At 35.7% G+C, this 27897-nt stretch overlaps 1 protein-coding gene across 46 annotated transcripts in view; it reads right to left on the bottom strand.

Annotated features, from left to right (window-relative positions):
* The window catches only part of Rims1 (regulating synaptic membrane exocytosis 1), a 405270-nt gene that overhangs the window by 262101 nt on the left and 115272 nt on the right, over nucleotides 1–27897 (bottom strand). For 42 of the 46 annotated variants that reach the window (XM_074080134.1, XM_074080111.1, XM_074080175.1 and 39 more), the window contains one exon: nucleotides 2473–2541. The exons of the other annotated variants lie outside the window; for them this stretch is intronic. In XM_074080134.1, coding sequence (XP_073936235.1) covers nucleotides 2473–2541 — 69 coding nt within the window. The remainder of the gene's footprint in view (nucleotides 1–2472; nucleotides 2542–27897) is intronic. 46 annotated transcript variants of the gene reach the window in all.

A 27897-nucleotide genomic window follows, 5' to 3' on the forward strand; every position in this document is an offset into this window, starting at 1 on the left:
TTAAAAGAAAAAATAGTTTGATGTGAACTTTATGAATGTATAAACTGACCCACCTTGGCAGCCCCTTTCATTTTTCATTCAGCTACTGTTTCTGAGATGCTGAATAGTTTTAGAAGAAAACTAGAGAAAGGCCCATGAGCAAAGAACGAGCCTCAAGCCTCACCCTTCGCTACTTTATGTACCCAGATGCAGGACTTGAGAAGAAAGAGAAGCAAAAAGAAGATCAGAAGTCAGAATGCAAGGCACCTCGTGAGTTCCACCACATGAAACAACAGGACTGGCCTATCAGCAGACACAAAAGGAGTTGCCACCCCATACTATAAATGCAACATCATCTAAATATAAGCACATGGTTTTGAGTAATAACTCAACCATGAGCAATGACCATCCCAGTAAACTGTATAACTAAAATCTTGTAATATTTTAAAAGACTTCTATAAGCTGTAAGGTTCACATTTCATCCTGTCAACCTAAAACTTAACAATATACTACAGTCGGGCTATAATAGCTTTTCTGACAGTTTCTACATGATACCATTAAAATGTCAATAAAGATATATCACAGGTGTTCCACAGTACTTTCCATTTTTTTTTTTTTAGTATTGAGACCTATTAAAAACCAGGAAAGTCAAATTTTGTTTATATAAAAGGCTCTCGGGTTCCAAATAATTACATACTTCACAAAATCAATATTTTAAATACACACATCTATCATGTATCTAATTAAAATACAAATATCAATATCAACATCTGTCTCTCAGAAGAAGTTAGTTACATAAAGTATAGTGGAACAAAGAAGCAAAAGTTTCTCATTCAATATATAATTACTGACTGGCAAATAGGTTTATGGAAATATGCCAAGTATACATGGTACTCAAACGGAACAAGATTTAGATATCCCATAGTTGGATAAGCTTTGATCACACATAAGTTTAACGTACAGTAGTGCATATTCAGTAGTCTGAAAGCCACACAAGTTGGTATTAATCAGCCTGGGGAGGGAAGACTTATTACCACCTTGGTTATTCATGGGAGGTATAATTGAGATTCACTTCTACTTGCACCCCAAGAAGGGGCTTTGGTATTCATAATGAATATGGAAGGAAAGGAATTTAAGGGAGAATAGAAAGCACCAGAAAGTGAAGAGGTGCAAACGTACAGGCTGTAATCTGACAACAAGTAGTCCCACTGACCAGAACAATGGTACCTAGTGGCAAATAGCAGAAAATCAGGTAAGAAAAAGAGGCCAGGACAGGAAGGCCTTTAAGACCAGGTCACAAGGTTGATGGGGAACAATGTTTTTATGGTATTGGGATGCAACACATTGACTGTGGTGCAGCTGAAATCTTACTCTGAGTAGAGTATCAGATGCACTAGAATGGTAAATGTCTAGATCAAGTGCAAACTCAAGTGCTTATCGAGGACAGGAAGATACTATAGAAAGCAACCTTGTTGAAGGCTTAAGCTTAGGCCATATAAAATTGACAGGTCCAATTCTGCCAAATATTCTAGCTGTCCACAAAGCTACAAAACTAGATTTTGGTACAAATTTTTTAAATTTATAAATGTCAATTTATTCTAAAAGAACTTTTTATTAATTGATTTAGAGATTAATGACCAAAAAGCCAAATTCAGTCTATGGGCTGCCAGTTTTCAATAAAACCACCACTAATAAATACATTAAAGTGATTCTGGAATAAATTCGTAGGGCCTTGAATTGGGTAGTGGCATTGTTATATGTTTAATTATTCTTTCCTATTATATGTTTAACCAGCAATAAATTAGCATTTAATACACAGTAATTAACAAGTCTAAAGCAATATGGTTTAGAAAAAACATTTTTAAATATTGGATAGAAATACATCACACAGCTGTATAAAGTTATGAAACATATAGAGTGTATAAAAGCAAACCTAATGGAAGTATGTCATGGTTATATATTGTGTATATGTCACATACTTGTTCTCTGTGATATTCACACATTTAAAATTAGAACAAATTAAGAAGACAGTATAGGTGGTAGGTATGTGGTTCTGAATGAAGATTCCTTTTAGTATCACTACTAACATATTAAAATGATTGATTAAGTTAATAGCTATATTTTAATCCTTTAAGCACTCACTCAGGAGGTTGTTTTTTCCCATGGCCAGTTTTAATAATGCAAATATTTCAATATTCATTACGTAGATGAATGTTTCAGGTAATACTACTTTAGTAAGTGTTCTGAGCAAGGGTGATACCTCCATGTAATCTATGAAGAAAAACAGTCTTCCTAAAATTCTGTTTCTCACATTGGTGCTAAGAGTTTTAAAGTTATGTTCATAGAATTAGGGGTGCCTTTTCTAAGACACGTAAGATGAGGGAAGACTCTTGTGAGTATGTCCACAGCTTTGCTGTCAATAATCCAAGAGGCCTTTTGGGGAAAAAAACAGAACCTAGAAGAGAAGACCAAAGCATGAAGGAGAGGAAATACCAGTTTCTCTCTGGGCCTCCCTCTTCTTTGCCTGGATTTCTGGGAGCACAGACACATCTGAAAATGCTCCTGCAAGGCAAGGGAGAGACAAGACAGACTCAGTCAGGCAGAGACAAACTGAGAACCTGGCAGGCAGCCCAACCCCAGAGGGGTTTCCAAAACTAAGATGAGTAAACTCTATTTTGAAAACCAGGTAATCAAGACAGTTGTCACTTTCTGTGTATTACCCAACTATAATCTCTGAGTCATTTGTAAAATTTTGTTTAAATGATTAAGATGGGGATCAACTCTTAAAGGAAACTGAGTGCACAAGTCTGACCGTAGAGCCTCTCTGAGGCCAGTCTGAGGTGATGAGTGAGAAATTCCCACAGGGAAGGTGACATGTAATAATAAAGGTGACATCACATCCAGGAAGCCAGGCTGTGAAGTCTTTTCTCTCTACAAACTTTATACAATCACAGTTCTATATTTTTTAAGAAAACCAGTGGGTTCCCCTAAGAACCTTGTAACCAATATCAGGGGAATCAACAAAAAGTACCTTGTAGTGCAAGAGATTGTTGGATATATTTGGTAAAAACAAAATAAATACTGTTTATTTTCTACAAATCCATGCAACTCTGCCTATACTAAGAAGAGGAGCATTTGTGCAAGTAGTATAGTCCTCTACTGTCACAATAACCTCTTGTGTGGCTGGTGTCTACATCAAATGAATACTCTTACAGACGGTGGTCATAGTCCTAGTTTGCCAGGAACAATATCTGTTGATATTTCTTGTCAAAAGTGTACTTGTTTGCACAAGAAATTATATCATCACAGAACTTTAATCTTTGGTAGATAGGGTTATCTCCAGTAAAGTCACTTGTCAAAGAATCTGAGGTGCAATTCAGTGCACCCAAACACTGCTAAAGACTGTTTCAGATAGGTTACATTTGATGGCATGGTCATGCCATATGTCTACATTTGGTTTGTTTATGATATGTTTAAAGTTTCAGGTTCAGCAAGAAGTGAATTTACACTGTTACCTAAGTTCTGTAAGGATTAATTTATTTCCTGGTTCAAAAGCACTCTTTTCTTAGATGTCTTGTGTTCTTTTCTTATCCAATACTAGCTGTTGATGTTTGCTTAATTTATAGTACTATTCTTTATAAGTAAATGAAATGTACCTCATTGTGGGAGGGCATTTGCATATATCCCCATGAGCAAAGTGAATATTCAGAGATGTGAAGAAACCCTGAGTACATGGCAAGGCTTCCTTACTCAGCTTAATCTTTACTACTGACCATCTTGTCTTATCATAAAAATAGTCCAAATCTGTGCCCATTAAGTGATAAATCACTATAGAAACTGAGATGGTTGGGTGATTCTTAAAAGAGTAAGAACAACATAAATTCTTCCACAAAAGCCTACCACATGAGATATCTTGTTCCTCTCTTTTCCTTGGTAGAAATTCCAAAACACAAAAAGAAATTAAATCTATCTATCCATCTATCTATCTATGTATCTATCTACCTTAGAGTATAACAGACTGAAGAAAAACGTGGTGTAAAGATGTCTGTGTGAACAACTATGGTACCGGTATGAATGTGGGAAGCATGGGAAGGGAAGGAATAAATATAAAGAGTCTCTACTCATTTTGATGAGCAAAGTGATTGGGGACAATTTAGAGGCAGGAAACACATAAATGTTGAGTCTGTCAGCCTTCAGGTTAGGCTTCAAGAAATTTGTGGAAAGATTTTGCTTCCTAAACCTACTTAAACCTCTACTGTTCTCTTTAAGTAAGCTGGGGTCCATCTTTCATACAGAGCATATGATCAGTTTTTTCTGACTCTCTACCATAACAAATAGGTTACGTAAGATTGACCTGCTGGTCCAATATAGTAGACCTAGTGTAAGTGCAGTGGAACTATCCCTCAGAAGCAAATTCCCCGCCAGTTTCTGTTACCACCTTTGTGGTTTCCCTTGTCATAGTAGGAAGGAAATTTACAAACACATAAGTGAATCGAGTGTTTCATATAGTATGACTGTGTCTGTGCTATGTTATTATTAGTCAAGCAACCATTTAATCAAAAAGAAAAGAATAACATACATGCAGAAACAAACAAGCAAAAAAGATGCTTTTACATATAGTATATTGTATAATTCTCAGTATAATTCAAATACATTGCATGCTATTTTTTACTCAAAAGGAAAGTAAGATTAAATTATTTCCCTGAAGTGGTATAGCCAGCAAGTGGCAAAACTGAAATACAAAATCCAGGTCAGTCGGGATTCAATGTCTGTGTATGTTATAGTTCACTATGGTTCCCCTCCAGGGAAATGTAAATGATGAATGCTTTCTAATTTTAACAGAATAAGAAGAGTGAAATCAGATCAAAGAGTAGTCAGCTAAGGAAGTAAGCTGTGGAGCAAAAAAGCTAGAAGTGAACACTTCCAGGGTTCCCTCCCTATTTATCACTGCTATTCTCTTTCTTCCACACTCTTCCTCTGAAATTATATAAGATTCTCTAGTATCTCTTAAGCAACTTGGATTGGATTTTCTGACTTACAGAGGAAAACATGCTACTGCACACATGTGCTACTGAGGCAGCAGGTCCTTAACTGCTAATCCGGCAAGCTGGAAGAATTCCAAAGGCCTCTAATGTTGTAAGACCACTGTCTCACCTTGAGGGAAACAAAATCAACTTGTCTTTTATTTCTTTCCTCCCTCTTTCCCTCCTCCTTCCTTCTTTCCCTCCTTCCCTCTCTTCCTCCCTTTCTTTCTCCCTCCCTTCCTCCTTCCCTCCTTTCTTTTTTCCTTCCTTTCATTAGGAAGCAATAAAAGGCCTTTCTTTTAGTTTGAAATTACAGCTAATCATTTCTGAGATGTCTTCAAGTGTTCACTTTGACAGAAATTCTAGTGCATGGGCTGTAGTTCAGTTACTTTTATTAGCGATGTGAATACATACACAAACATATACCCACAGGATAACTGTATATTGATTCTATGTTCCTTGAAGAGGTAAATTCACTTTGGAAGGGAACAAAGTATGACTTTGACCTATCGGAGCATGTCATAACCTACAACTCTGCTGGCATGATTATACTTTTTCTTCTCTTACCCCCCCATTGGTTAGAAGCACTTTGATTTGTTTCTTCTATTAGCGAGAGTTTAGAATCAGCATCTCTTTCAGGTAGAACTATGGTCACTTCTAGTGTAGAATTGAGACAAGATTTTGAGATATGGTTTATCCAAGTAGGAAACCCTAGACAGTCATTAGTAACCATAAGTCAACAATTCAGTTGAGGCAATACAGCTGGGTTGTAGTGGAAGGCAGGCACTTGGGCCTTGATCCCACAAAGGGAGCTGAGTGCTGGTCATTGCAAGTCACAGAAGCCATGAGGACTCACCAATAGAGGTCAGACATACCCTGAATACCACAGGGAAACTTGATCTCCTACCCCTAGCTTCAGAACAAGAGCACAGAGCAGAAGGAGAGAGGTCAGCATATGAGAGCAGATCACAATCCGTCCCACAGGACTAAAATCCTCCACTGCAGGTTGGGTCCCAAATGCCCCACACTGAGGATGGATATCAATAGTAAGGTGTGGAAGGGCAGAATTCGGGGTCAAATGTGATACTGAAAATAAAACAGGATGAATAACTTACTCTTAAATTCTCAACCAAAACAGCTTCTTTAAAAAATAAGATATAATTTGTGATATAGACATTACACTACACACAACTGGTTGGCAGGACCTTGGAAGGTTTGCAAAACAAAACAAAAAAATCACTATTTAATCTTTTAAATAATAATCACTTTTCCTTTACCAAAGTGGCTTTCAAAGTTTTGGGAAGTAAAGTTATCAGATTCTCTTTAATTTTTCTAATTGTATCTTTAGCATGAATTCTTTAATCTTACACTGAAAGAGTAATTTGGCTCAAACAAACAAGATAATTGTCACGGAAGTAATATGTAGTTATTCACTATGTATGGAGTTTAATTTAATAATTATGGTTTGAAATAAGTGCTTTCTCTGAAAAAACTATATGAGCATTAGAATAAACTGATAAAAATAGATAGCAAGGATCAATAATGAAAGTGCTAAGAAATACTACTGTACTTATTCTTTGTCTTTAATTATCCTACAACATTTCTTTAAAAAATCATCCTTAATATTTTTCCTCAAACAAAGGCTATATGTCTAACAAAATTAAAGTTTTTAGGTGTTTGGAGTGGGCTAAGAATATATTTTCTTTTGTGTTGTTAGTGACCCTATCTTATACCTTGGTATTATGTAAACCTAAGCAATTTGGGGACTATTCTTTGCTACTTGACTTATACAATGACACTTGCTCCTTTCACCTTCTGACTACCTAATGCTACACTAAGCATTATTAGAATGCCTACTATCTTACTGCTATTGACCTTGACTCTATCCAAAATAAATTATAATTAGATGTCTCAACTTATGATTCTTCTGTAACAAAAGATCCTTTCTGCCCTCACACCAAACTGTCAGAGGTGATCAGTTCCCCGATATAGGCTCTTGAGCTCTTGAGGCTGACTCCTATCTGGTCAATAAATATATAAGGACTCATTCCCTGTTTCTTGTTTTCTTTTGGAGGGCTGGGCCACCAGGATTTGTATATGTGTTCCCTACATCCCATATCTTGATTCTGGATTCCCTGCCTTTGGTCCTTGATTTTGTTCTCTTGCACCAAGTTCTGAATCCTCTTAAAGGCCTGGTCTACTTTGGGCTCAACCCCTGCACCAGTAGCAGCACTCCATCTACTCTCCCATGTCTAGTCTCTCATGTTCGCCCAACCTTTGCCTGCAGCCCAACAGTTTCTTTCTTGTCTTATCTGCCATCACCCTGGATTGCACTTACCACAAGGGCAGGATGGTGACAGCAGGTCAAGGGCTAAACCCAATGCATGGCACGGTTTAGACAGTCTACAGAGGTCCTATCCTCAAATATTTTAACTCCACTAAAAATTCAAGTCACTTAAACTCAGGCATGAGTAATAAATTATCTCAATTCTCAAACTATTTCTCATGATTAATGTTTAAACGGTATGAAAATAACTTTCCTATGATAATAACCTTTTACATTAACATTTTTATGTTTAATACTATTTCCCAGAAAGCAACTGACACCACATTTCATCCAACAGGCCCACTTTCTTCATTATGACACTATTACTATTGCTACAAATATGGCTGTTCTTACTCAGACATTTCTTCTGTTTTATTTCTTGGTGGTGCTTTTGTTTGGTTTTGCACACTTTATAGACATTGCCAAATAAAATATATCATATAAGCCTTGAGACAGCAACATTTAGGCCACATTTTGCTGAAAGTCCCTGATGAATGGAAAAGCATTACTGTCAACTTTAAAGGACAATATACTGCAGGCTCAGGGCTCAGGAGAATGCTACAGCATTAGGGCAAAAAGAAACAGAGGATATGTTGGCTAAGCCCAGCGGACAGATCCCTGAGAGAAAAGAACTCAGTCACCAATAGAGCTATTTATTTAAAAGTATTTCACTGGGAAATCCTTTTGCTTTGGAAATGAGAGCCTGTGAACACTGGTCTAGAGCTAGATTTTTACACTATGAGACAAAATAGCTCTTACCATAATATGACAAATGAAGATACTCTCAGTATTCATTTCAGGATCCATTGTGCACCTTGCATACTTTAAAAGTAACCATACATACATAACCACGCATATATTTTCACCACTGTAGATGGATCATCACAGACTTTGGGTTTCTTGACAAATATTCCATTTTAGCTCAAAGGTAACAGACAAAAGCCTAACAGATCACCACCTTCCCTAATCTCAAGAGTATCATAAGCTATGTTATGAGAGAAAAACTGCATTATAGACCAATATAATGAGATAAAATTTTTCTCTTTCTTGGGAATCCTTTTGGTCAATACAATCTCCACAGAAGCACACTGATTTTCATTTAAGAAATACAATACACTGATATTTGACAATTATAGGCCTTATATAATGTGTACTTTCAAGCTAAGAATTCTTTGTAAGTCTAAGTACAAATTTTACTGTTTACCAAGAGAAGACTAAAAGATTTCAGGAGAAAAGCAGCCTTACTCTTTTAAAACAATGTTTGAAATTAAAGGGATATGGTCATCATTTCTCTTCCCTACCTTCTGATTTCTCAAACTAAAATTTGTATCACTGGTACCATAATGTAAATCCATTTTTTCTCAGTGTGTCATTTACATTTTATTCCTGATTTCCTAGGGTCTCAAAAATAACTCTTAAAAGTAGTATTTGGAAGGAAAGTATTCTGAAACAGAAAATTTAATGAAGTTTTTAAGATATGAGGCAGTTCATCAGGCTCTTTCCAGACCCTTTTTTTACTAAGCAGGAAGCTGATCTAACTATCAGTTTAGGATGCTTTGGTTGGGGGGAGGGGGTGGAAATTGACCCACAGTGTTCTGAATAATGCCTCAGAGGCCCTACTGTGTCTCTGAACCATGGCTGTCACAGGAGGTCTAAGTCTTCAAAGTCAGAAAGGTATCACTAACAATGGAGAGGCTTAGCTCAAACATTAGAGCACCTGCCTAGCAAGTGTGAAGCCCTGAGTTCAAATCCCAGTAGTTCTCCTGCCCCAACCCCCCCAAAAAAAGGAAACTAGCTGGTTGGGGTGGCACATGCATGTAATCAATGAGACAAAGAGGATGAGGCAGGAGGAGCACAAGTTCAAGGCCAGCCTGGGCTATACTTTACAGCTGATAGAGTTAAAGTGGTAGAGTGCCTGCCTAGCAAACATAAGGACCTGAGTTTAAACCCCAGTACCACCAAAAAATAAATAATCAAACAAACAAAAACAAGTACAAGAGTATCATATTGTTTTTGTAAAAGGAGGAAGACCTGAGGCTCTTCTAGTTCTTTTTCAGGCAGATATATGGCTGGGAATTCTTTAGATGCTGCTTGGTAACTGCAACAACAAATCAAAACATGCCTGTCAAAATTGCCCTCCACTGGCTTGCAGCGGCCACTTAGTGTTCCCACAGTACACTAGCTGGTTACCTTCCATTAAAACACATAGGTCAAGTCTGCTTTTAAAAACTGAATTTGACTCTGAGTTATGAGGCAAGAGATTAAAAAAACAAACAAACAAACAAAAACCCCTTAGGTCAACCAGGATGAGTATGAGTCTACGACAGTAAGTTAAAACTGCTGTATTAAATATAAATGGCCAAAATTCAGATTAAGAAAAATGGTGTTTTATGAGTAATTTAACATTTTTATAGTATATTTTCTCCTTATTTTCTAAAATATATGCTTTTACTTCTAATATTATAATTTTATTACTGGAAATCAGGTCAACTTCTCCATCAAGGCAAACAGAACTCTACAGGTAGCATTTGGTGTGTTTATGCATGCTCAGTACCTTTTACAAAGAATGCATTGTTAGGTAGAGTCTTTTGGCACTACTGTTAGTTTACAGCTGTGGCTATAAAGTATGCTACTATTCTGGCCGTATCCCCTGTACACCTCATCATGGTGGCCCCCATGCTGTTCCTAGCACGCATGTGGACTATCCTGGTCTTAGAGATTTGCACTTGCTTTTCCAGATGTCTAAAACATTGCCAACATATCTATTTGGTTCACTCTCTCATCTTCAAGACCTTGCACAAAAGTAAGACTTGCCCCCACTGCCCTATTTAATCTATGAACTCACCTCCCTTGTGGGACTTCTGATCTCACTATTTTTCTTTAGCTATTTATGACCCTCCAATATAATACATAACGTGCTAACTTATTTCCTGTCTTTCCCCAATAGAATGTAAGTTCCACAAGAGAGGGAGTTTTGTTTGTAATGTTCATTCTATGTCCCAAATACCTAGAAGTTTGCTAAACACTGAAATATTACTATGTATTAATGAATGAAAATGGAACAATGAGACCTGGTGAAACTGTTCTGAAAAAGGGGGGAAAGGCAGATAAAGGAGAAAGATGGAGGAGGTGAATCTAGCTAAGACATACTGTAAGCATGGAAGCACTTTTGTAAATGTCACAATGTATCCCTAATACAACTAAATTATGTTAATAAATTGAAGAAAAACTTGTTAAATAAATTGTTTTGCATAGTAGTAATGGGGTAAAAATAACTTATGCTTGTTTACTGCTGAAATAATGGAAAGGGGAAGCAAATGAAAACAAACTTCTCAATAGACCCAAAGACTTTAGCTAATAATTGCAAGCAGTCTCCCACTGATTTATTCAGTTCAACCACAGATGATCATAGAGTTAGCAAAAAAAAAACCCTTCCTATTAGAAAGATAACATTAGAAACCAACTAACCCCAACAATGTCATTATTAACTGATTCCCTTTTTAGTTTTGGAGACATGTGTAAATTTTACTGACACAGACTATTTGAATTATTTTTATCTCTTCTAACTTACTCCCTTCCACACTGCCAACTAGGCCAAAAGAGCTGCAAGATGGCATCCATAGATTACAGACCTAATAGGTAAAATTTTTGAAACATTTTCATTCGTATACTATGCTCATGTTTTCAAATTTAGGATTCACCAAGGTGTTCAGTTCAGGCAGATTAATAAACTGTGTGAGTATAAGGTAGCTCAGTGATGTCTAATGTGATCATCATTTCTAGAATTACCCTAGCACAGGATCCCTTCTCTGCAGTGTTTACGCGACCTTCAAAGACATTATGAAACTGAAAATTCCAGGGTTTGCATTTAGATTTCATTTGGAATTGCTGAGTGTCACAATGGTGCTTCTCTGACATAAAACTCTGGTAAGTAGTAACATCTGATTAGCTTATTCACAGAATCTTAAAGCTGCAATGAGAAGCACAAATCGAAAATCAATTTCTGCAATGTGGGGGGCCAAACAAAAAAAGCAATGAATAGCTAAAACTGGAAAGCTGGAGTTACTATAAAAATAACTGCTTCTTTAAATAGGTCAGTATAAATTACAAAACATTTCATTGTAGGCTATTGATAAACTGATTTTTGGCAACTGCGTATCAATCTTCCTATAACAAATGGGAGTTTTTTGAGTAATTCATTTAATAAACAGGATTTACTTTCCTGAGTTATAAGAATTGTATTATTCAAAATTTTATTATCTGTTTTATGGAGACTCAAGTCACTGAAGCACAGCAGAGTACTACAGCTCACAGAACAGAAAAATGTAAACATGAAAGCAAAATTGTTACAATGGTCTGAAATATCTATTTTTATATGATCCACTGGCCTGAAACAAATATCGAAAGCAAATATTCTTAAAAAGCAAAATATGTTCCCCAGAATTTCATGTTTGCAAAATTGAAATTTAAAACTTCAGTTCTCAGTACTGAGTTTTCAAACAAATCACATGCCACATGCCCTGAACCCCAATGTATAGCAAATAACCTTGTCCCACTCTATAAAAATAAAAGGGGCCAATGGACAAGATTCTCCTACTTCATTTGTAAGGGACCCATCCCTGTTCCCATCCTTCCACATAGATTCAGTAGGTAATAATTTCTTTCTAATTTGGGCTACCAGAGTCCAAAGTATCAAGCAACTGCTCACACTAGTTAGTTTTAATTAACAAGTTTGTCTTTTTAATTTTGGCTGCTCTAGTGGGTAGGAAAGGAATGTCACTGTGGTTTGATTTGCATTTCCCTGATGACTAAAGATGTTACACATCCTTTCATGTGCCAATGTGCCATTATCTTGTTTGGTGAAAGGTCTGTTCAAATAGTTATTAGTTATTATTGGTACACATTTTTATTAGAAATGTGCTTTATAAAAATTTTGTCAAGCCTGCAGTTGACAGTCATTTTCTGAACAGTGTCTTCAAAACAACAGAATTCTAATTTCGATGAAATCCAACTTATTAGTCTTTTCCTTTTATGTTTTATGCTTTTGTGTCTACTCCAAGATTTCTTTGTCCAACAGAAAAATCAAAAATATTTCCTGCTATATTTTCTTCAAATTATTCTTATACCTGGGTTTATTATTGATTCTGAATAAATTTTTGTATGTGGTGTGAGGTAAAGGTCTAAATTAGTCTTTTTTTCTGTGCATGTAGATATTTATTGAATTACAATGGCACCCTTGAAAATTCCCCCACACTTATTTAATAATAAAAACTGTTTATTTTTTAGCGCATTAATATCTCTCAGAAATGCACATCACTTTTGGTAAATGCTTTTATAAAACATTATTTAATGGTGTATTCACTTATCAAGTGAGGAACAAAAGCAGGAAAACCAAGAGACTGTGTATATATCTGGTGCATATCTGCCAAAACAGAAGTTATCAGGTTGATCATATTTATGGGTAATTTTAATTTCCTACATTTAATTAAATTTTTCCATTATAATATATAAGTTATAATGAGATAATTGAAATTTTATTCATTAAAATTTTTGGTTCTCTGCTTCCTCAGAATAGCATCTTTACTTAAAGCTCTGTACAGAAGAAATAATTACATCAATAAATAAAGTTAGACTATAGTATGACAGGCAGAAAAATGAAGGAAGATCTAGTTAATAGTATCTTGCCATCTGCTAAAAGCAATGTCAGATTATATTTGACAATTTTATTGTTAAATTGAATATTCTCAAAGGAACAGGCTCAGAATTTTAGAGTTAAACCAAATGTTCTCAACAGGACTATTCTGAGAAAAGTCAATGAATGATTTCAGCATAAAATTCTATAGTGCAATCACAAGCAATTTTCATGTTGATCTAGTTTTGCCCTCATCCCCTCATACACAATTAATGTGAAACAGCAAAGGGTAACAGCTTGGTATTTTTGGAAAGATTTTTTTTTCTTAGATTTTAAGGTAGAAAGAGGAAAAACGACAATGACAACTATTAACACTGTTACTTCTTTATCATTTCCCTTCTTCTGTCATCTTTTTGAGGTGTGATAGTTTTGGCAGGGTGAAACTTCCCTTTTCAGGAACTTCTTATTTGCATTCACAGTATCAGTGATGTAAGCATTCTTGCAAGAATGTGTGTGTGCATGTGTTCTATGACTACAGCATCACACAGCACAGATTCTAAGATAAAATGAAACATGAAAAAATTATAATTAGTACCAAGTGGGTGTAGTGTTACAGCTAAAAAAGCAAAGCAGAAGTCAAAAATTCATTTTCATACCCAATTCAGGTGTTGTCTGAAGCTAGTTCTTGGGTTACTGCTGATTGTTAAAATTATATTTTTTTGTTCTTTCACTAATCTTATAGGATATCCTTTTGAGCAAGTATTTTTGGGAGCATTTTACATCTTATTAAAATACCAATTCGAGAAATTCTGGGAGCATGTTTATATATTTTACTATGTTCTATATGCTAAGAACCTTTATAAAGTGAAAGAGAAGACAACACCACTAGAAATAGTCTTAGTGATAGACTACATTGTTTTTATTTGTGATCCCTAAGTACATAGGTTAACCACAACAGAAGAAAAAGGAAGAAAAGAAATGGCAGCATACAAAGAAAGTATGAGAATGTTTTATATAACATTGTTAATACTTGGAAAATTTTGAGATACCCTAGGTATTTGTTGATAAAGAATTACTAAAATTAATTATAGAATGCCTGTATAGTGAAATAGTCTCCAAATATTAAATACACTGTAGTAGAATAATACTTATAAATCTGTAATGAATAATTTGTCTTGATTACATGTGAATGATGAATTAGGAATAATTTTTAAATGATTTTCTTTTACTTATCTAATGTTTTAAAAAGTATCTTATACATCATTCATCATATTAGTGGAAACTCCTGAGAATCTTACAGCATGACTGTTGAAATAATACTGCTATAAAGTTCTTCTGCCAGTCTTTTGCCATAAGAGGGCAGCTTCTGATTCATAGGGTTTCTAGAATGTCTAACCTATAGAAAGCAGAGAACTCCTTTTCCTATGCTAAGACTCTAGCTTTAAATAGTATCTGATCTGGGTTGACAGAGTGAGAGCTTAGTAAATTTTTGATGAAACTAGTGACAACATTATAGATGTTATCATCTTAAAATATGATGGCTTATGAAAGTATTTTCAGAACAGAAATATTTAACTGCTCAATATGGGAAGAAAATAAGAAATATTATAAATAAGTTGGGTTTTCTGATGATGAGTATCGTAAGTAACATTTCTCTGTTGTGAAGAGTAGTAGGATAACACATGGTTTTGAGTTGAACTTTGGGACTAGATAAGCCTCATAATGAATCCCTGCTCTACCAGTTATCAGCTTTGCTTGTTGGGCAAATTATTTAAAGTTGTTAAGCCTAATGCCTCATCTATTAAACAGAAATGATGAAAGTACCTCTCTGTAGGATTGTTGTGAAGATGAAATGATTTAACCGAAGAAAAATGTATGTTTTGTGCCTATGTAGCTCTCCTTATGTGCTCTATAGGAAATGAACATAAATTCTAGGTGTCTGCACTCCCTGATTAACTCATACATACATTACAGTTATTTTTTGTTGAATGAATGCATGGGTATGTGGAAGGAACTTTCATTCGGCAAGAAAGAGTAGCAACAATATAATTTAAAATGTTAGTAAAATAGGTATCCGATGTATATATGTTACATACATGTGTATGAATATAAAATTTCATCAAGCCATTGAGAAATCACCTGAGAAATATCTTATTTCTCTGTTTGTAATAGATTAGTACTCTTTCATTTCAAGTCATTTAAGATAAAATAGTACTTTTTATATCATTTGGGATATATATCCAGATAGCTTTTAAGAGTTTTACATTATACTTTTTTCTTATAGGGCCACATAATTTTAAAACCTCTTTAAATTATATAAAAATAAATGGAAATCCAGGAAAATTTGTTGTAATTAGTATATAAAAAAAGAGAATTAAAGAAAAGATCACAAAATGGCATCTGTAGACAAATATTCAGACTTCTCTTTATGGCCAGAACGCAAAGCTCTGTCTTCTCAGCAAGTATGATCCCAAACAGACAAACAGACAAAAAGAATGAATTACAGGGTTGTTTTCTTCCAAAAAAAAATCATGTGTATAAAACCCATTTGAGCTACATAAAAGGTGTGCCTATATGTACACGCGCGCACACACACACACACACACACACACACACACACACACACGTTAAGTACACAAAAATATCTAACCACGAACTCAGTCAGCAAAGTAGACAAAAGTATATTGGTGGTGAATTTCTGTTGCTCTGTTGCCAATAAGGTAAATAAGATAAAATAAATCTAAAATAATTACCAGGTAAGAAATAGTCTTGGAACTGGATGGTTACAGTTCAAAATGTTTGTGAGAATCCTCCCCAACCCCGCTTCAACCAGTAAAAACAGGGTGTGGTGATATGCAACTGTCAATCCAGTATAGGAAGTGTAAACAGGAGGATGGCCCTCTACTGAGGTCTGGGCATAAACCAGACCCTGTTTAAAAATTACCTAAAGCTAGCCAGGTGCAGGTAGCTCATGCCTATAGTACTAGCTAGTTGGGAGGCTGAGATCCAAAGGATTGCAGTTTGATACCTGCTCAGGCACCCAGCTCAAAAACTCCATCTCCAAAAATAATCAGCTATGGCTCAAGTGGTAGAGTACCTGCTTCACAAGTGCTAAGCCTTGAGTTCAAGTGCCAGTCCCCCAAAACAAAAACAAAAACCTAAAGAAAAAAGGGCAGGGGTTTGGCTCAATTGGTAAGGTGTGTGTCAAGCAAATTCAAGGTCCCCAGAACCATCAGAAAAAAAAAAAAAAGGCTTGGGAGGGAGTTTAAGAGGTTAAAAATATATATTATTATTAATAAAATAAATCATATTTTTCATATCTAAAGGAGTATCTAAATTTAAAGGTACATTTTAAACTAATAATTTTGAAAAATTATGAATGCAGTGGTTTTGGATATGGTCAGTGTGTCCCTTCAGGGTTCATTGTGATTGAGGGTGTGGTCTTTTGGGTGGTGGCACTGGTCATTTGAAACTCACTAGTAGGTTAGCCTACTTTGATCAATGTATTTATACTTTTTTTATATTGTCAAAATGAATGTTGGGTAGAAAGGAAGATCCACTTTCAAAAATAATTAAAATTTTCTCTCTGTATTTGTGAGAGTAAGAGAAATGTCCCTCACATTATTTGCTCTTCATTGCCAAATCTATATAAGACTCATTAAATTGGTTTCTATAATATCTGACATCAATTATGTCAGTATAATATTTAGTAATAGGCATTATTCAAAATAGTAATGTTGATAACTCACACCAGTACTGATAAAAAACATTAGTGTTTCTTCTTATTAGAAAGCATTTAATGAATGGTGGTTTCTGGGGAAAAATGACTACAAATAAAAAGCATTAAGAGTCATTTTGAAACTGTTAGGAAAAGTCAAATTGAGACCATTTTTACATTGACTTCTCAGGGAAATAATACTCATTTTTTTTTTCGAATATCACAGCTAATTGCAAGAAACAATTATTTCAAGTTATAAAATGAAAACACATTAGGCAAAGCAAAGAGAAAGAGAGAGATACTTTAAAACAATCAGGATAAGAATACTTCATAACCCAGCCAGCTCCAGGCATGTGGAAAACACCTCATTCTGGTAACGTGAAAAAATCCCAACACAAAGTCATCAGGGCCGTTTATGCTTCATTCCCGGGAGGATTTTGCAAAGCACAGAACAGCGTGAGCTGCTCCTGTTATTTCCAACGTACGTGCAGTCTGAACACTGTTCCTCTGAGGAACAAAATATGCAGTTGGGCTCTGTTACCAGCACTGTTTCTCCACACCGATGGTGATTTTCCACATAATTGATCTCAGTTATTTTCCTTTCATAACCTGATCAATAAAGACTTGCTTTGAAATTCCAATTTTTCCCATTACATTGTGAGCTAAGAAGGTACACTATTTAAACCTGACACACCTATTTCAAGTTGAACTTACACATTTAAGGTATGTGAGCTCTATAGTGTCTCTGTAGTGACGTGTTTGAAGGACACTCCTATCTTTAAACACTACACTGAATTCTGAAAAACTGTTTTCCCAAAGGTTTGAATACTGTCTTTTCTATATGGTTTTGATGTGACAGTGTTTACAAATGACCAGATTATTAAAACCCACCTTGATAAAAGGCTATTCAGTTTTTAGAAATGTTTTTGTAATGCCACTGTGTTTAATGCATATCTGGGTTTTCACATTTCTGTTGTTCAGCCTTCCTTACTGAAGAATTCTAGACTGCGTCATAGAAATGGGGAGAGGGGAAATTAGTATTTTGTTTTTGTTCAACAGGGAACTGAATGAAAAATTTTATTCTCTCCAAATCATAAAAGAGGCCGGGATCATGTTGGTTCCGATCAGTAACTGCAGAAGCTCTCCCATCACACAAGTCAGAGTGCTCATATTTCTTAAGAGATCGACAATTCCAGGCGTATTTAGGACATACATGCCATATGAAATGGAGTGGTGGAGAAAAACAGTTGGTAGTATAGTTCCAATCAGCCTACTAAACACATTCATTCTATTTGAGGTAAGCAAGCGATGCCTCCACAAACCAACCAGCAACAGTGAAGTGAAAACTGTGTAGTCTCTGAGATAAGACCATAAAAAGGCTTACTATTGACAGCCAAAGAATTGCCTCAAAACAACACCCCTTCCAAAAAATAAGTAAAAGTCCGAGGTGCATGAGGACACTTTTGTAGATCATTTATTAATTTTTTTGTTTGCAATACTGGGGATTGAACCCAGGTCTCACGTCTACCACTTGAGCTACTCCTCCAGTGCTTTTGTCTTTGTTTTTGATAGGCTTTTGCTAACTTGCCTGGGGTTAGTCTTGAACTCGAGATTCTCCTGCCTCCTGAATAACTGGGATTCCAGTCCTAAACCACCATGCCCAGATCATTTATTACTTTATGGTGATGGCTTCATGATGCATGCATATGTCCAACTTCGCCAAGTTGATAAATGAAATATATATAATGCTTTGTATATTAACTAGGTCTCAATAAAGGTGTTAAAAAAAAAAACCTTTGAGCAATCATTCAGGTTTTGTTAGTAGACTCAGCAAATTGGTTAATGTTCTTATTTATCTTTAACCTTTAGGCTCTTCCTAAAACTGCACAGTGAAAAACTAACAGGCTGTATACCAGAATGCTAAAAGCCCTGAATTACATCTCTCATTATGAGAATACCAAAGTGTTTTTACACTTTAAATAAGAATACCCAATTTTTTTTAATGCCTGCCTATACACGCCCCCAAATGCAACTGAATCCTGACAGTCACTTCCTTCTTCCAATGCCACCTGCTCCCTGAACACCCACCCAGGAGTTGCTAAAATCCTCCTGTCACCTCAGCCACATACCAATATAGACATTGCCTGCTATCCCCACCCCCAACCTTTACACTGCCTTTGAAATAACTCAGATCACAAAAGGGCTTGGAATACTGAAGGGTTCTGGGCCAGATATCCAGAACTTCATCATCTTAATATGCACAAATCACAGCTGTTGTTTCTGGTATGAATGTGATACTTAGTCAGAGATGATGGTTGCTAGGAGAAAGTTCAGGCTAAGATGCATACATTGATTAACAAGCAAATGTAGAATTTATACCTTCCCCTACTGCGTTAGAAATCCCCATGTTGCCCACTTCCATTCCTAGCCTGCGAGCAACATTTTGTATGAATGACAACTTGAACAATTCTTTACTTCCGATGATTTCGGCTTGGTTGAACCTAGCCAAAATATTTCTATAGCAAAATATTTCTCTACTCTTCAAGCAACTATTTACTTCCTATAGCCATGCACAGAGTATACAGACATAGTGTTGAAGATGAGGTCACTGCTAATATGCAGATGATCAGTTTTCAGAGGATAACATTTCCTAATGTTTTACTGGATTCCTTTCACTGCTAGACTTACAGAACTCAGCTTGGAACTATATTTTTATTTTTTAATTTTTTTTTGTTATTGTGTTGGGTAGGAGTACATGGTGGCATTTACAAAAGTTCTTACAATATATCGAATATATCATAGTCGAATTCACCCCCTCCATAATTCTCTTTTATTCTTTCCTCCCCCATTCCTGGAATAGTACAACTATATTTCTTTACTGAGGCCTAAAGATCAAGAACTGTAATTTCATGCCTTCATATCTCCAATGTCTAGCACAGTACTGGTTCTCAATTCATGTACTAATGATGGATGAATGCATGCATGGATAAGTAAGGGATACACGAATGAATGTACAAACAGATCTGTGAATAAATGAATGCTGAGGATTTTTCACAGAAGACATGCCCGATAACATTATTACAAAACAGGAAACTGTGGCCTTTCCCTGCTGTTCCATGTGACCCTCTTTATCTAGAGTTTCTGGAAAACTAACTGCTCACCTGAACTCCAGTTCTCAGACTGACAATGAACAGGCCTCCCTAAACCTGAACGTGAGAATTCATAATCTGAAACTACTTCCTGTGCTCTGACGTAGACTGTGGGTTTCACGGAAGGCCAGGATCTCACACTCTCTCACTCTTCCCCACAGCTACGCTACTAATTTAGCAGGAAGGAATTGGATCTAGAACATGTTGCCATAAACTGCAGGCAGAAATTTGTGAATCTGAGTATTTCAGGAACAAAACTGCAGTTCTTCTGTGCCTTTTGGGATATTATAACAGGTCTGAATCCATGGAATACTGAATGACAGCTGCCTACTTGTTTGGTTAAATTTAAAAGGGGTGAGGTCTTCCTTTACTTAAAAAAATAAAGAAGTCCTTTTTGACTCAAAAGTATTACTTGGACTCTTCTACCTAGCAGTATTGCTGAAATAAATATAGTGAACTTCCCCTGTGGGTCTTTGGAAATTTAACACAGTTTCCACTAAATGTGGAAACTTATCCTCAACTGTACCAGTTATAAACCTCTAATTGGAATTATCAGACCTGAAGTGGGAAGCTACTTTTCCTCTTCTTCCCATGAGTGAATAATTGGGCCTCTTGGGAAGTCACTAAAGGAAACTGAAGTTTAAAGTGACTGTTATTTTATTTATTTATTCATTTGAATCTCTAAAAGGATTGCGTAACTTCACAAATTCAAATACTCATTTCCTATTGTGGGCATATTTTTTCTAACTAATCTTAAAAAGATGAGAGAAAATTTTGTGCTGAATCTCAGATGTGGCATCACTGAAGGCAAGAGAAGAGGATATTTGTCTTTGCTTGGTAAAACTGAAGGGGAAAGGGCCACTGTCTTTTAAAAATTATTAACACAGCAACTTACCAAACACTGAATATTGTGTCCTTGTATCTTTAAAATCACTAAAAATTTACACCTAGATTTAATCACTTCCTTAATCACATTTACTCTGACAAAGTCTGTCAAATGATCAGCCCTAACCATTTACAGGCATCTGATGAACTAATAATACAAAGATACTAATAGATAACTCTTATTAGACCTTCCTAGTATCAGGTATTGTTAGAAATTCTTTACAGAGCTTCATCGATTTTTGCCTCAGTCTTTGACACAGCTATAATTACCATAATACTTTTTATGGATAAAGACACTGAGTCATAGTTTACATGACCAACCAACATAGCCAGGTGCTGTTGAGGCAAAGATTTAAAGTAAGCAGTATGGCTTCTTATCAACTGGCTTTGGATGGCCTATTGAGCATAGTAACCAACTGGTGCTATTGGAAGTTGCTAGTCATGGTGCATAGTATCTAATTCAGTACATTTTAAAGGTATTACATTCAATTAATTTCACTATTTTAATTACCTAACAATTAAACATCTTAGTGCCCTGCAGAAGAGAAATAACACACAGTCATATTTATATACCTGTGTAGCATCAGACTGAGGAAAACTTGAAATGGTCTTAACTTATTAACTTGTTAACTTGTTAATATGTCAATTACCATCAAAAGTTGTGGCTGGTTCCTTTATGTTAATAAAAATCACTTAAACTTAAATATTTCTTGCAGCTTCAAATTCCTAGAATTCTGTAGTCTCTGAATATTTCTTCTGTCTTCTTGATCGTGACTCAGATAACAAAGAAATAATTCTATTATTAACTGAGTTTCCTAGAATAAAAGGAGTGGCTTTTTTTTTCTTTCTTTCCTTTTTTTTTTTTTTTTTTTTTTGGTGGTATTGGGGTTTGAACTCAGGGCCTCCCACTTGCAAGGCAGGCACTCTACCACTTGGGCCACTCTGCCAGTCCTAAAAGGAGAATTTTAAAGCCTGGGTAAGGAGCACATATTTGTTCCAAGAAAAAGTAGTAGTAACTGAAAGTCACCAAAAACGATTCCACAGCTGTCCAGTCTGAGACAAAAAAACTCAGTTCTAATACTATGAAAATGTTTTTTAATTGTCAATCATCTCTGTAAAAGAGAACTTACTCCATATTACTAAGAAATGGGACTGCCAGATTTAGGAAGTAAGTATAGAGCACACCCAATTTAATTAGAATTTTGGAAAAACCAAGAGTAACATTTTTAGTGTGTTCTATTGAGGGACATTGCTTTTAGTATAAAGTGTATACCATACTACAGTTTTTAGGAACATAATAAGATTTTGTCTGAAATTAAACCAGGCACTTATATTTTACCTGGCAACCTTACTGGAAAAAATATCACTCCTTTGCTGTGAAAACACACCACCAAAAAAACCTGATTAAAACTGATGAAACACTGAATATATATTTGATACATTTGGTATCATTTCAATTCCTCATTCCTTAGACATTTATACCTATCCAACACCAGTTACATAGGGAAAGACTAAATTATATGCCTGGATACTGTTCACATATGCCACAGACAATAAAATCTTTTTGAACTTCTATAAGGCAATCATCAGAGCTGCTTTTTAATCTTCTAACAGGTCTTCTTTAATGACTATTACATTGGTAGAAGGGAAGTTTCTGTGCCAAAAAAACCCCAAAACAATTTATCAATTCTGTTTTGTTTTGTTGCAGTGCTGAGGTTTGAACACAGAGCCTCACACTTGCTAGGCAGGCACTCTACCATTGAACCACTCCTCCTGCAGTCAGATTTGGCAACTCTGGAAGTAGGAGATGACCATGGAAAAAGAGGCACATTTTATGGTAAGGTAGACCATGGAAAAGAGGCACATTTTATGGTAAGGTAGACCCAAAGCACCTAATAACTATAGACACAAAAATATTTAGGACCACAACTCATAGAATTGGGCATGAAAATATTCTATGCCCAGGACTGCGCCAGCCATGCACAGAGGCTTATTTGGTAGTAGGAGAGCAAAGTGCCAATGCCATGCCTCGCACTGTTGCTTAATTCACAGTCCCCACGCAACTTGTCAACAGGACTTCAATCTTTGTGAGTAGTGAACTGAAAGAAAGAAAAGAGATTATATATGAGTCTGAGAAAAAGCAAAGCTAGTTACCAAGAAACAGAAAAACTAGGCAAGCTCAGAATGTTCTTTTTCTTCTTCACTTCCTGGAAAGTGCCCACTTATCTTTTTAGTACTCAGTTCTGATGTCCTTCCCCTGGAAACCTATCTTAGCTTTCTGTCATCCCACCTGCACAAATCCCTGCAGGCTGGTTAGGTGCTTCTTTAGAACTCCACTGTACTTCTAACAGACCATGTAATGCTTCCACATAGTCAGTGCCTTACTAGGTTGGGTGAGGTGTCTACATGTCTGTACTCCTATAGAAGGCAAAGGCAATTTGAGAATAGCAGATGCATCAATCATAAGCATTCCCAAGACACTTCTGAATGAATGCATGAGAACGCCAGTGGTCCTGGGAGACAGAGGGATAGAAATAATCAGAGACAAAAATTATAGAATCTAATGTATAGGATCCTTTATTCAGATGCCTCTCCTCTATGCTCTGCTGCTTTCCATTATGAAACTGTATATACACTTTATTTTTTAAAATTCTACATTGCATCTTAAGGCGTTAGGGTGAAATCCAACTGAAATGCAATAAAGTATTTCTATTTACAGAAGATTTATACAAATAGAACTGTTCTTAAACCAACCCTCATGAATAAATATAAATCCATGATGTCCCTGGGATGTAATGCCTTCTCTTTCCAGATGCCATTTCCAGTTGAAGTGAACGAATCCAACCACTGTAGGATGAGGCAGACTTAAATACTGCTATCAGGTGAGTGCTGCAGAGAGTTCTAGGAAGGTAGTGTCTGTTTAAGAAGTCTAGATATTCACACATGAAACAACTGAGGAATAGCATCAAGTCAAAGTTCTAAAGGATAGTATTTTCAATCCTCTTATACTCAATTCTGTTTAATTCAGGGCTATTTATTGCTTCTAAGACCACAAAGACATACTCTCTCACACACTTCCATACACACTGTTTTAGTCCACTTTCTGTTGCCAGTAAAACAGTATCACCAACTGAGTGAGTTCTAAAGAAAAGACATTTATTTTGGCTCATGATCCAAGGAAGTCCAAAGTCAAGGGGCCCATCTGGTGATGGGCTTCTTCCTGGAAGAGTCTAGATACTATACACAAAATCAAATGGCAAGAGATGGGGAACTCACGAGTTTATGTGTGTCTTTTCTGGTCTCTCTCCCTTCTTATAAAGTCACCAGGATTCAATCATGGGGGCTCCATTCTAGCAACTATATTCTATTCTGATCGCTTCCCAAAGGCCCTGCCTATAAACACCATAGTCAATTTCGTTTTCCACCTTCTTAATATCTCACTATAGGAATTAATTTTCAGCATATCTATAAAGGCAGCAGGGGGTTGGGAGGAAGCAAACCATAATTAAACTATGGTACACTCCTACCTCACACAAGCACACACCTCTCTCATACACAAAGACACACACACACACATACACACACACACACACACACCCCTCTGTATACATTTGCTTATGTTGTTTTTTAGACCCTGGATTACTTCCCAATTCCTCCCTGCCAATACACACACATCATTGATCTCCAATATGATCCTTTAGAAGAAGATTTCCCATGAATATATTCCTCACATTTTCTAAAGCCAAAACTTTAGACTCTATTAGCAAACGAACATTTGCTAAGTTATTCTAATTATTTTAAATTTGCTCACTTATTCTTTTCAGCTTTGGTATTACAGAATCAAAGACAAAGACTTTGTTTTCTACTGCCTATTCTCTTCATTAATAACACAAGAGTATATTGCTACCCACCTAATAAATGCTCAATAATTGGCATTTAAATAACAAATAAGTGACTAAATGGAAATAAACAGATTTTTTTAAAGCCTAAAGGTTTCACAACAAATGCATCCAAGTGACATCCACAGCTGCTTTCACCTCTGTGTTGCCATAACCACCATGCACCTCGGAAGTTGGACCATAATGCTGTGTGTTTGTTTTTATTGCTTCTCAAATGTTTACCCATCGGAAGCTCTTCCCTAACCGATTATTTCCCCCAGATTTTATTTTACATCAATTCAAGAGCATCTGAATTCTATAATTACATTTCCATATTGAGGAACATTTCCTATATTTTTAATCCCAGTTGCAAGAATAACACTTCCTTACTTGGAATCACTGGCATATTATACTTAAATATAAAGTGTTATTTTAGGCCATAAATGAAAATACTTTATTGGGTAGATAAGTTGGGAAATAAAGAATAGGATACAGGCCCTGATGGAAGTATTGTTTAATCATTTATGTACTGCTAAATATATATCGGAAGTGTGGGAACTAAAATTCCCACACTTCCGCCAGATAGAAAATTGGAGGTGCGAGCGCTCCTTTTAGCACTTCTTTTAATGTAACCCTCAAGCTGTCATCTTGTGGTTTGTTCTTATTGCCATTTATGGCCATCTGTGTAATCTTCAGTCACATGGGAGTGATCACAGGTAACCAAAGATTTGCAAAGGCAAGTTCTGTAATCACAAGATACAATGTTGCCCAAATTGTCACGTCATGTGTTGTGTTTATTTTACTTTTTACTTCAACAATAATATCTAAAAGCTTTCAATGATTTTCTTAGAAAGAAACAGTGGATAAGAGAATAAAGTTAAAAATCTATGGAAAGTATATTTCAACTATATCTTTTCTCTTTGTTTTGTATGCCCTCCTTTCAAATAATAGCGCAGTTAGACAATGAGCGTGAACTAAGTCTCCTTTCTTTGATCTGTCATCTATTTTGCTGAAAATAAGAATCGAAACAGTGGTTCGCAATTAAAAATAATGTTTCTCCAATTTTGTTTTTCTAACTATTCGGTGCAATTGTGTTTAAAACGATCATATAGATTACGGTCTCAAATATGTCTTTACAACACTGAAGATGTTAAGAAAATGAATAATCCTATTTTAAAATACAATTAAAAAGTGAAATCACAAACTTATTGTAATAATTCAAATGTAATCAAATATTGTGTCTTTTAAAATTCGTAGTATCTTGTGATTATAGAAATGTTGGTCAAATACCTGTTAAATTCTAGCAAAACACTGTGGAAAATGTCATGGCAATTATAGATATTAATTAACATAAAATATATAGCCTCCATTGCATTTTGGTGCATTATTTTTAAACATCCATCACAACACTAGGAGTATGAAAGCCACAAGTATATTCTGCTGAAAGTGCAGGCAAAGTCTCTATATTAATTAGTAGAGGAAAATGTCTTTTGGAATCGAGTAAGATAATTTTAGTAGCTGGTATCCACACCAAAGTGTGGTCCGAAGACCAACACCATTGCACTACATGAAACTTGTTAGAAATGCAGAATCGTGGGCATCACCAGGTATTACCGAGTCAAAATATGCATTTTTAACAATAGCCTCAGTTGACTTAATGTATATGTTATCTCGACATTAAAGAACACACATATCTGGGGACAGGGCTGACCCGAAATAAAATTTTGACTTGGATAGATTTCCTTCAGTGTACCTGAGGCATCTCAAGTCTTCTCTTGCATGTGTCCTCTCAGGGAAAAACCAAATTATCTAGATCTTTCTCCACATGCAGCTTGTTCCTCTTCAAAACTCACCAATCCCAGGTCCCCTCACTCATTTTCTCTTTTTTATGTGACAATGTTAATCAATCTATCTTTTTGCTTTGCCTCAGCAGGGTCAGCTAGAGCAGGGTAAGTTCTAGTAGTTACATTGTCTTAATTGCTTAGGATCTTACTCTGGAACAAATCAACTACTGGGAACTACATCAATTGGGGGCCTGGTACAGATATTCTGGTATCTCCCATTCTCCTCTCCTTACCAATTCAGAATTTGCTTCTGCCTTGCATAGGAGCTATTATTTAAGTCTGAACATTAAACCTACACAGGAAGTTATTTGTCCAACTCATAAAAATCACACACATTTTTCCCTTCTGCATTTGGTCACAACATTTTCTGCTTTTGACCAAACGATCAATAGCTTTGAGGAGACTTTTGTATGCAAAATGCGTAAACAGAAGTGGTAGAATGAAGCCACATTGTATGCAAGAACAAGGTGAAAATCTATCTGGTCATTACATTTTTCAAAAGGTTGCTTGGAAAGTTGAACAAAAACTTTTATCTCGGAGGTGAGAAGACAAAGATATAACAATTCTACCATCCATTTGCTTCAGTGCAACTATAGGTGCATTTCTTTTTCTTTTTCTTTTTTGTTTTTTTTTTTTTAGCGACACTGGGGTTTGAATTCAGGCCCTCACACTTGCTAGGCAGGCACTCAGTGCGTAAGCCACTCCGCTAGCCCACTATATGCACATTTCCAAGGATACATAAAGCCAGTCTACAATTAGTTCTGCAGAATCTAACAGAAAGATGGGCTTACTGAAGGTACATAATACATAAATGTTTATTAAATCTCTATTTTTTTACCTAGACTCTTCTTTCAATACTCAAGTGACTCTAAGAATCTACAGAGTAAAATGAACATGTATTCTGAGTACTTCTAAGTGCTTTTAAGCTCTAAAATATTTAAAGAAATATCCCATTTTAATATAAGCAAATTCATTTAAAATAACCAAAAGTTATTCATGTTTCATTTGCTCTTTACAGGAGGGGATCTGGCAGAAAGGTGTATTGACTCATCACCAGTGTGATAATGCAGAAGCTGAGAAAGGAAGCATTTCATTTTCCACCATGTTGAAATGGTATTGGTTTAGGACAAGAGTCATTGCCTTGCTGCCTTATCTAGCACATTGAAAATTCCCAAATTATATATGAAATCCCAAGTCACAAAATATATTTTCAGCTTGTCCAGGCATGTACAGATGTTAAAATGAAATATGTAAAACAAATCTTTGCATAGTTAGGTGATACCAAACAATTTCTCAGGTCAATATACTTAAGTTTGACAAACATGTCTAATGTTTATTATTAAATGTCCTTTTTGAACATAATAGAAATATATCTAAGAGATTAATAACTGCATAGCTAAATGTTTCTTTTTGCTAAATTGATACTACTTGACTAGGTAAGACCAAATTATCGGTGACTAAT

Source organism: Castor canadensis, chromosome 1 (genome assembly GCF_047511655.1).
Source record: "Castor canadensis chromosome 1, mCasCan1.hap1v2, whole genome shotgun sequence".
NCBI lineage: Eukaryota > Metazoa > Chordata > Mammalia > Rodentia > Castoridae > Castor > Castor canadensis.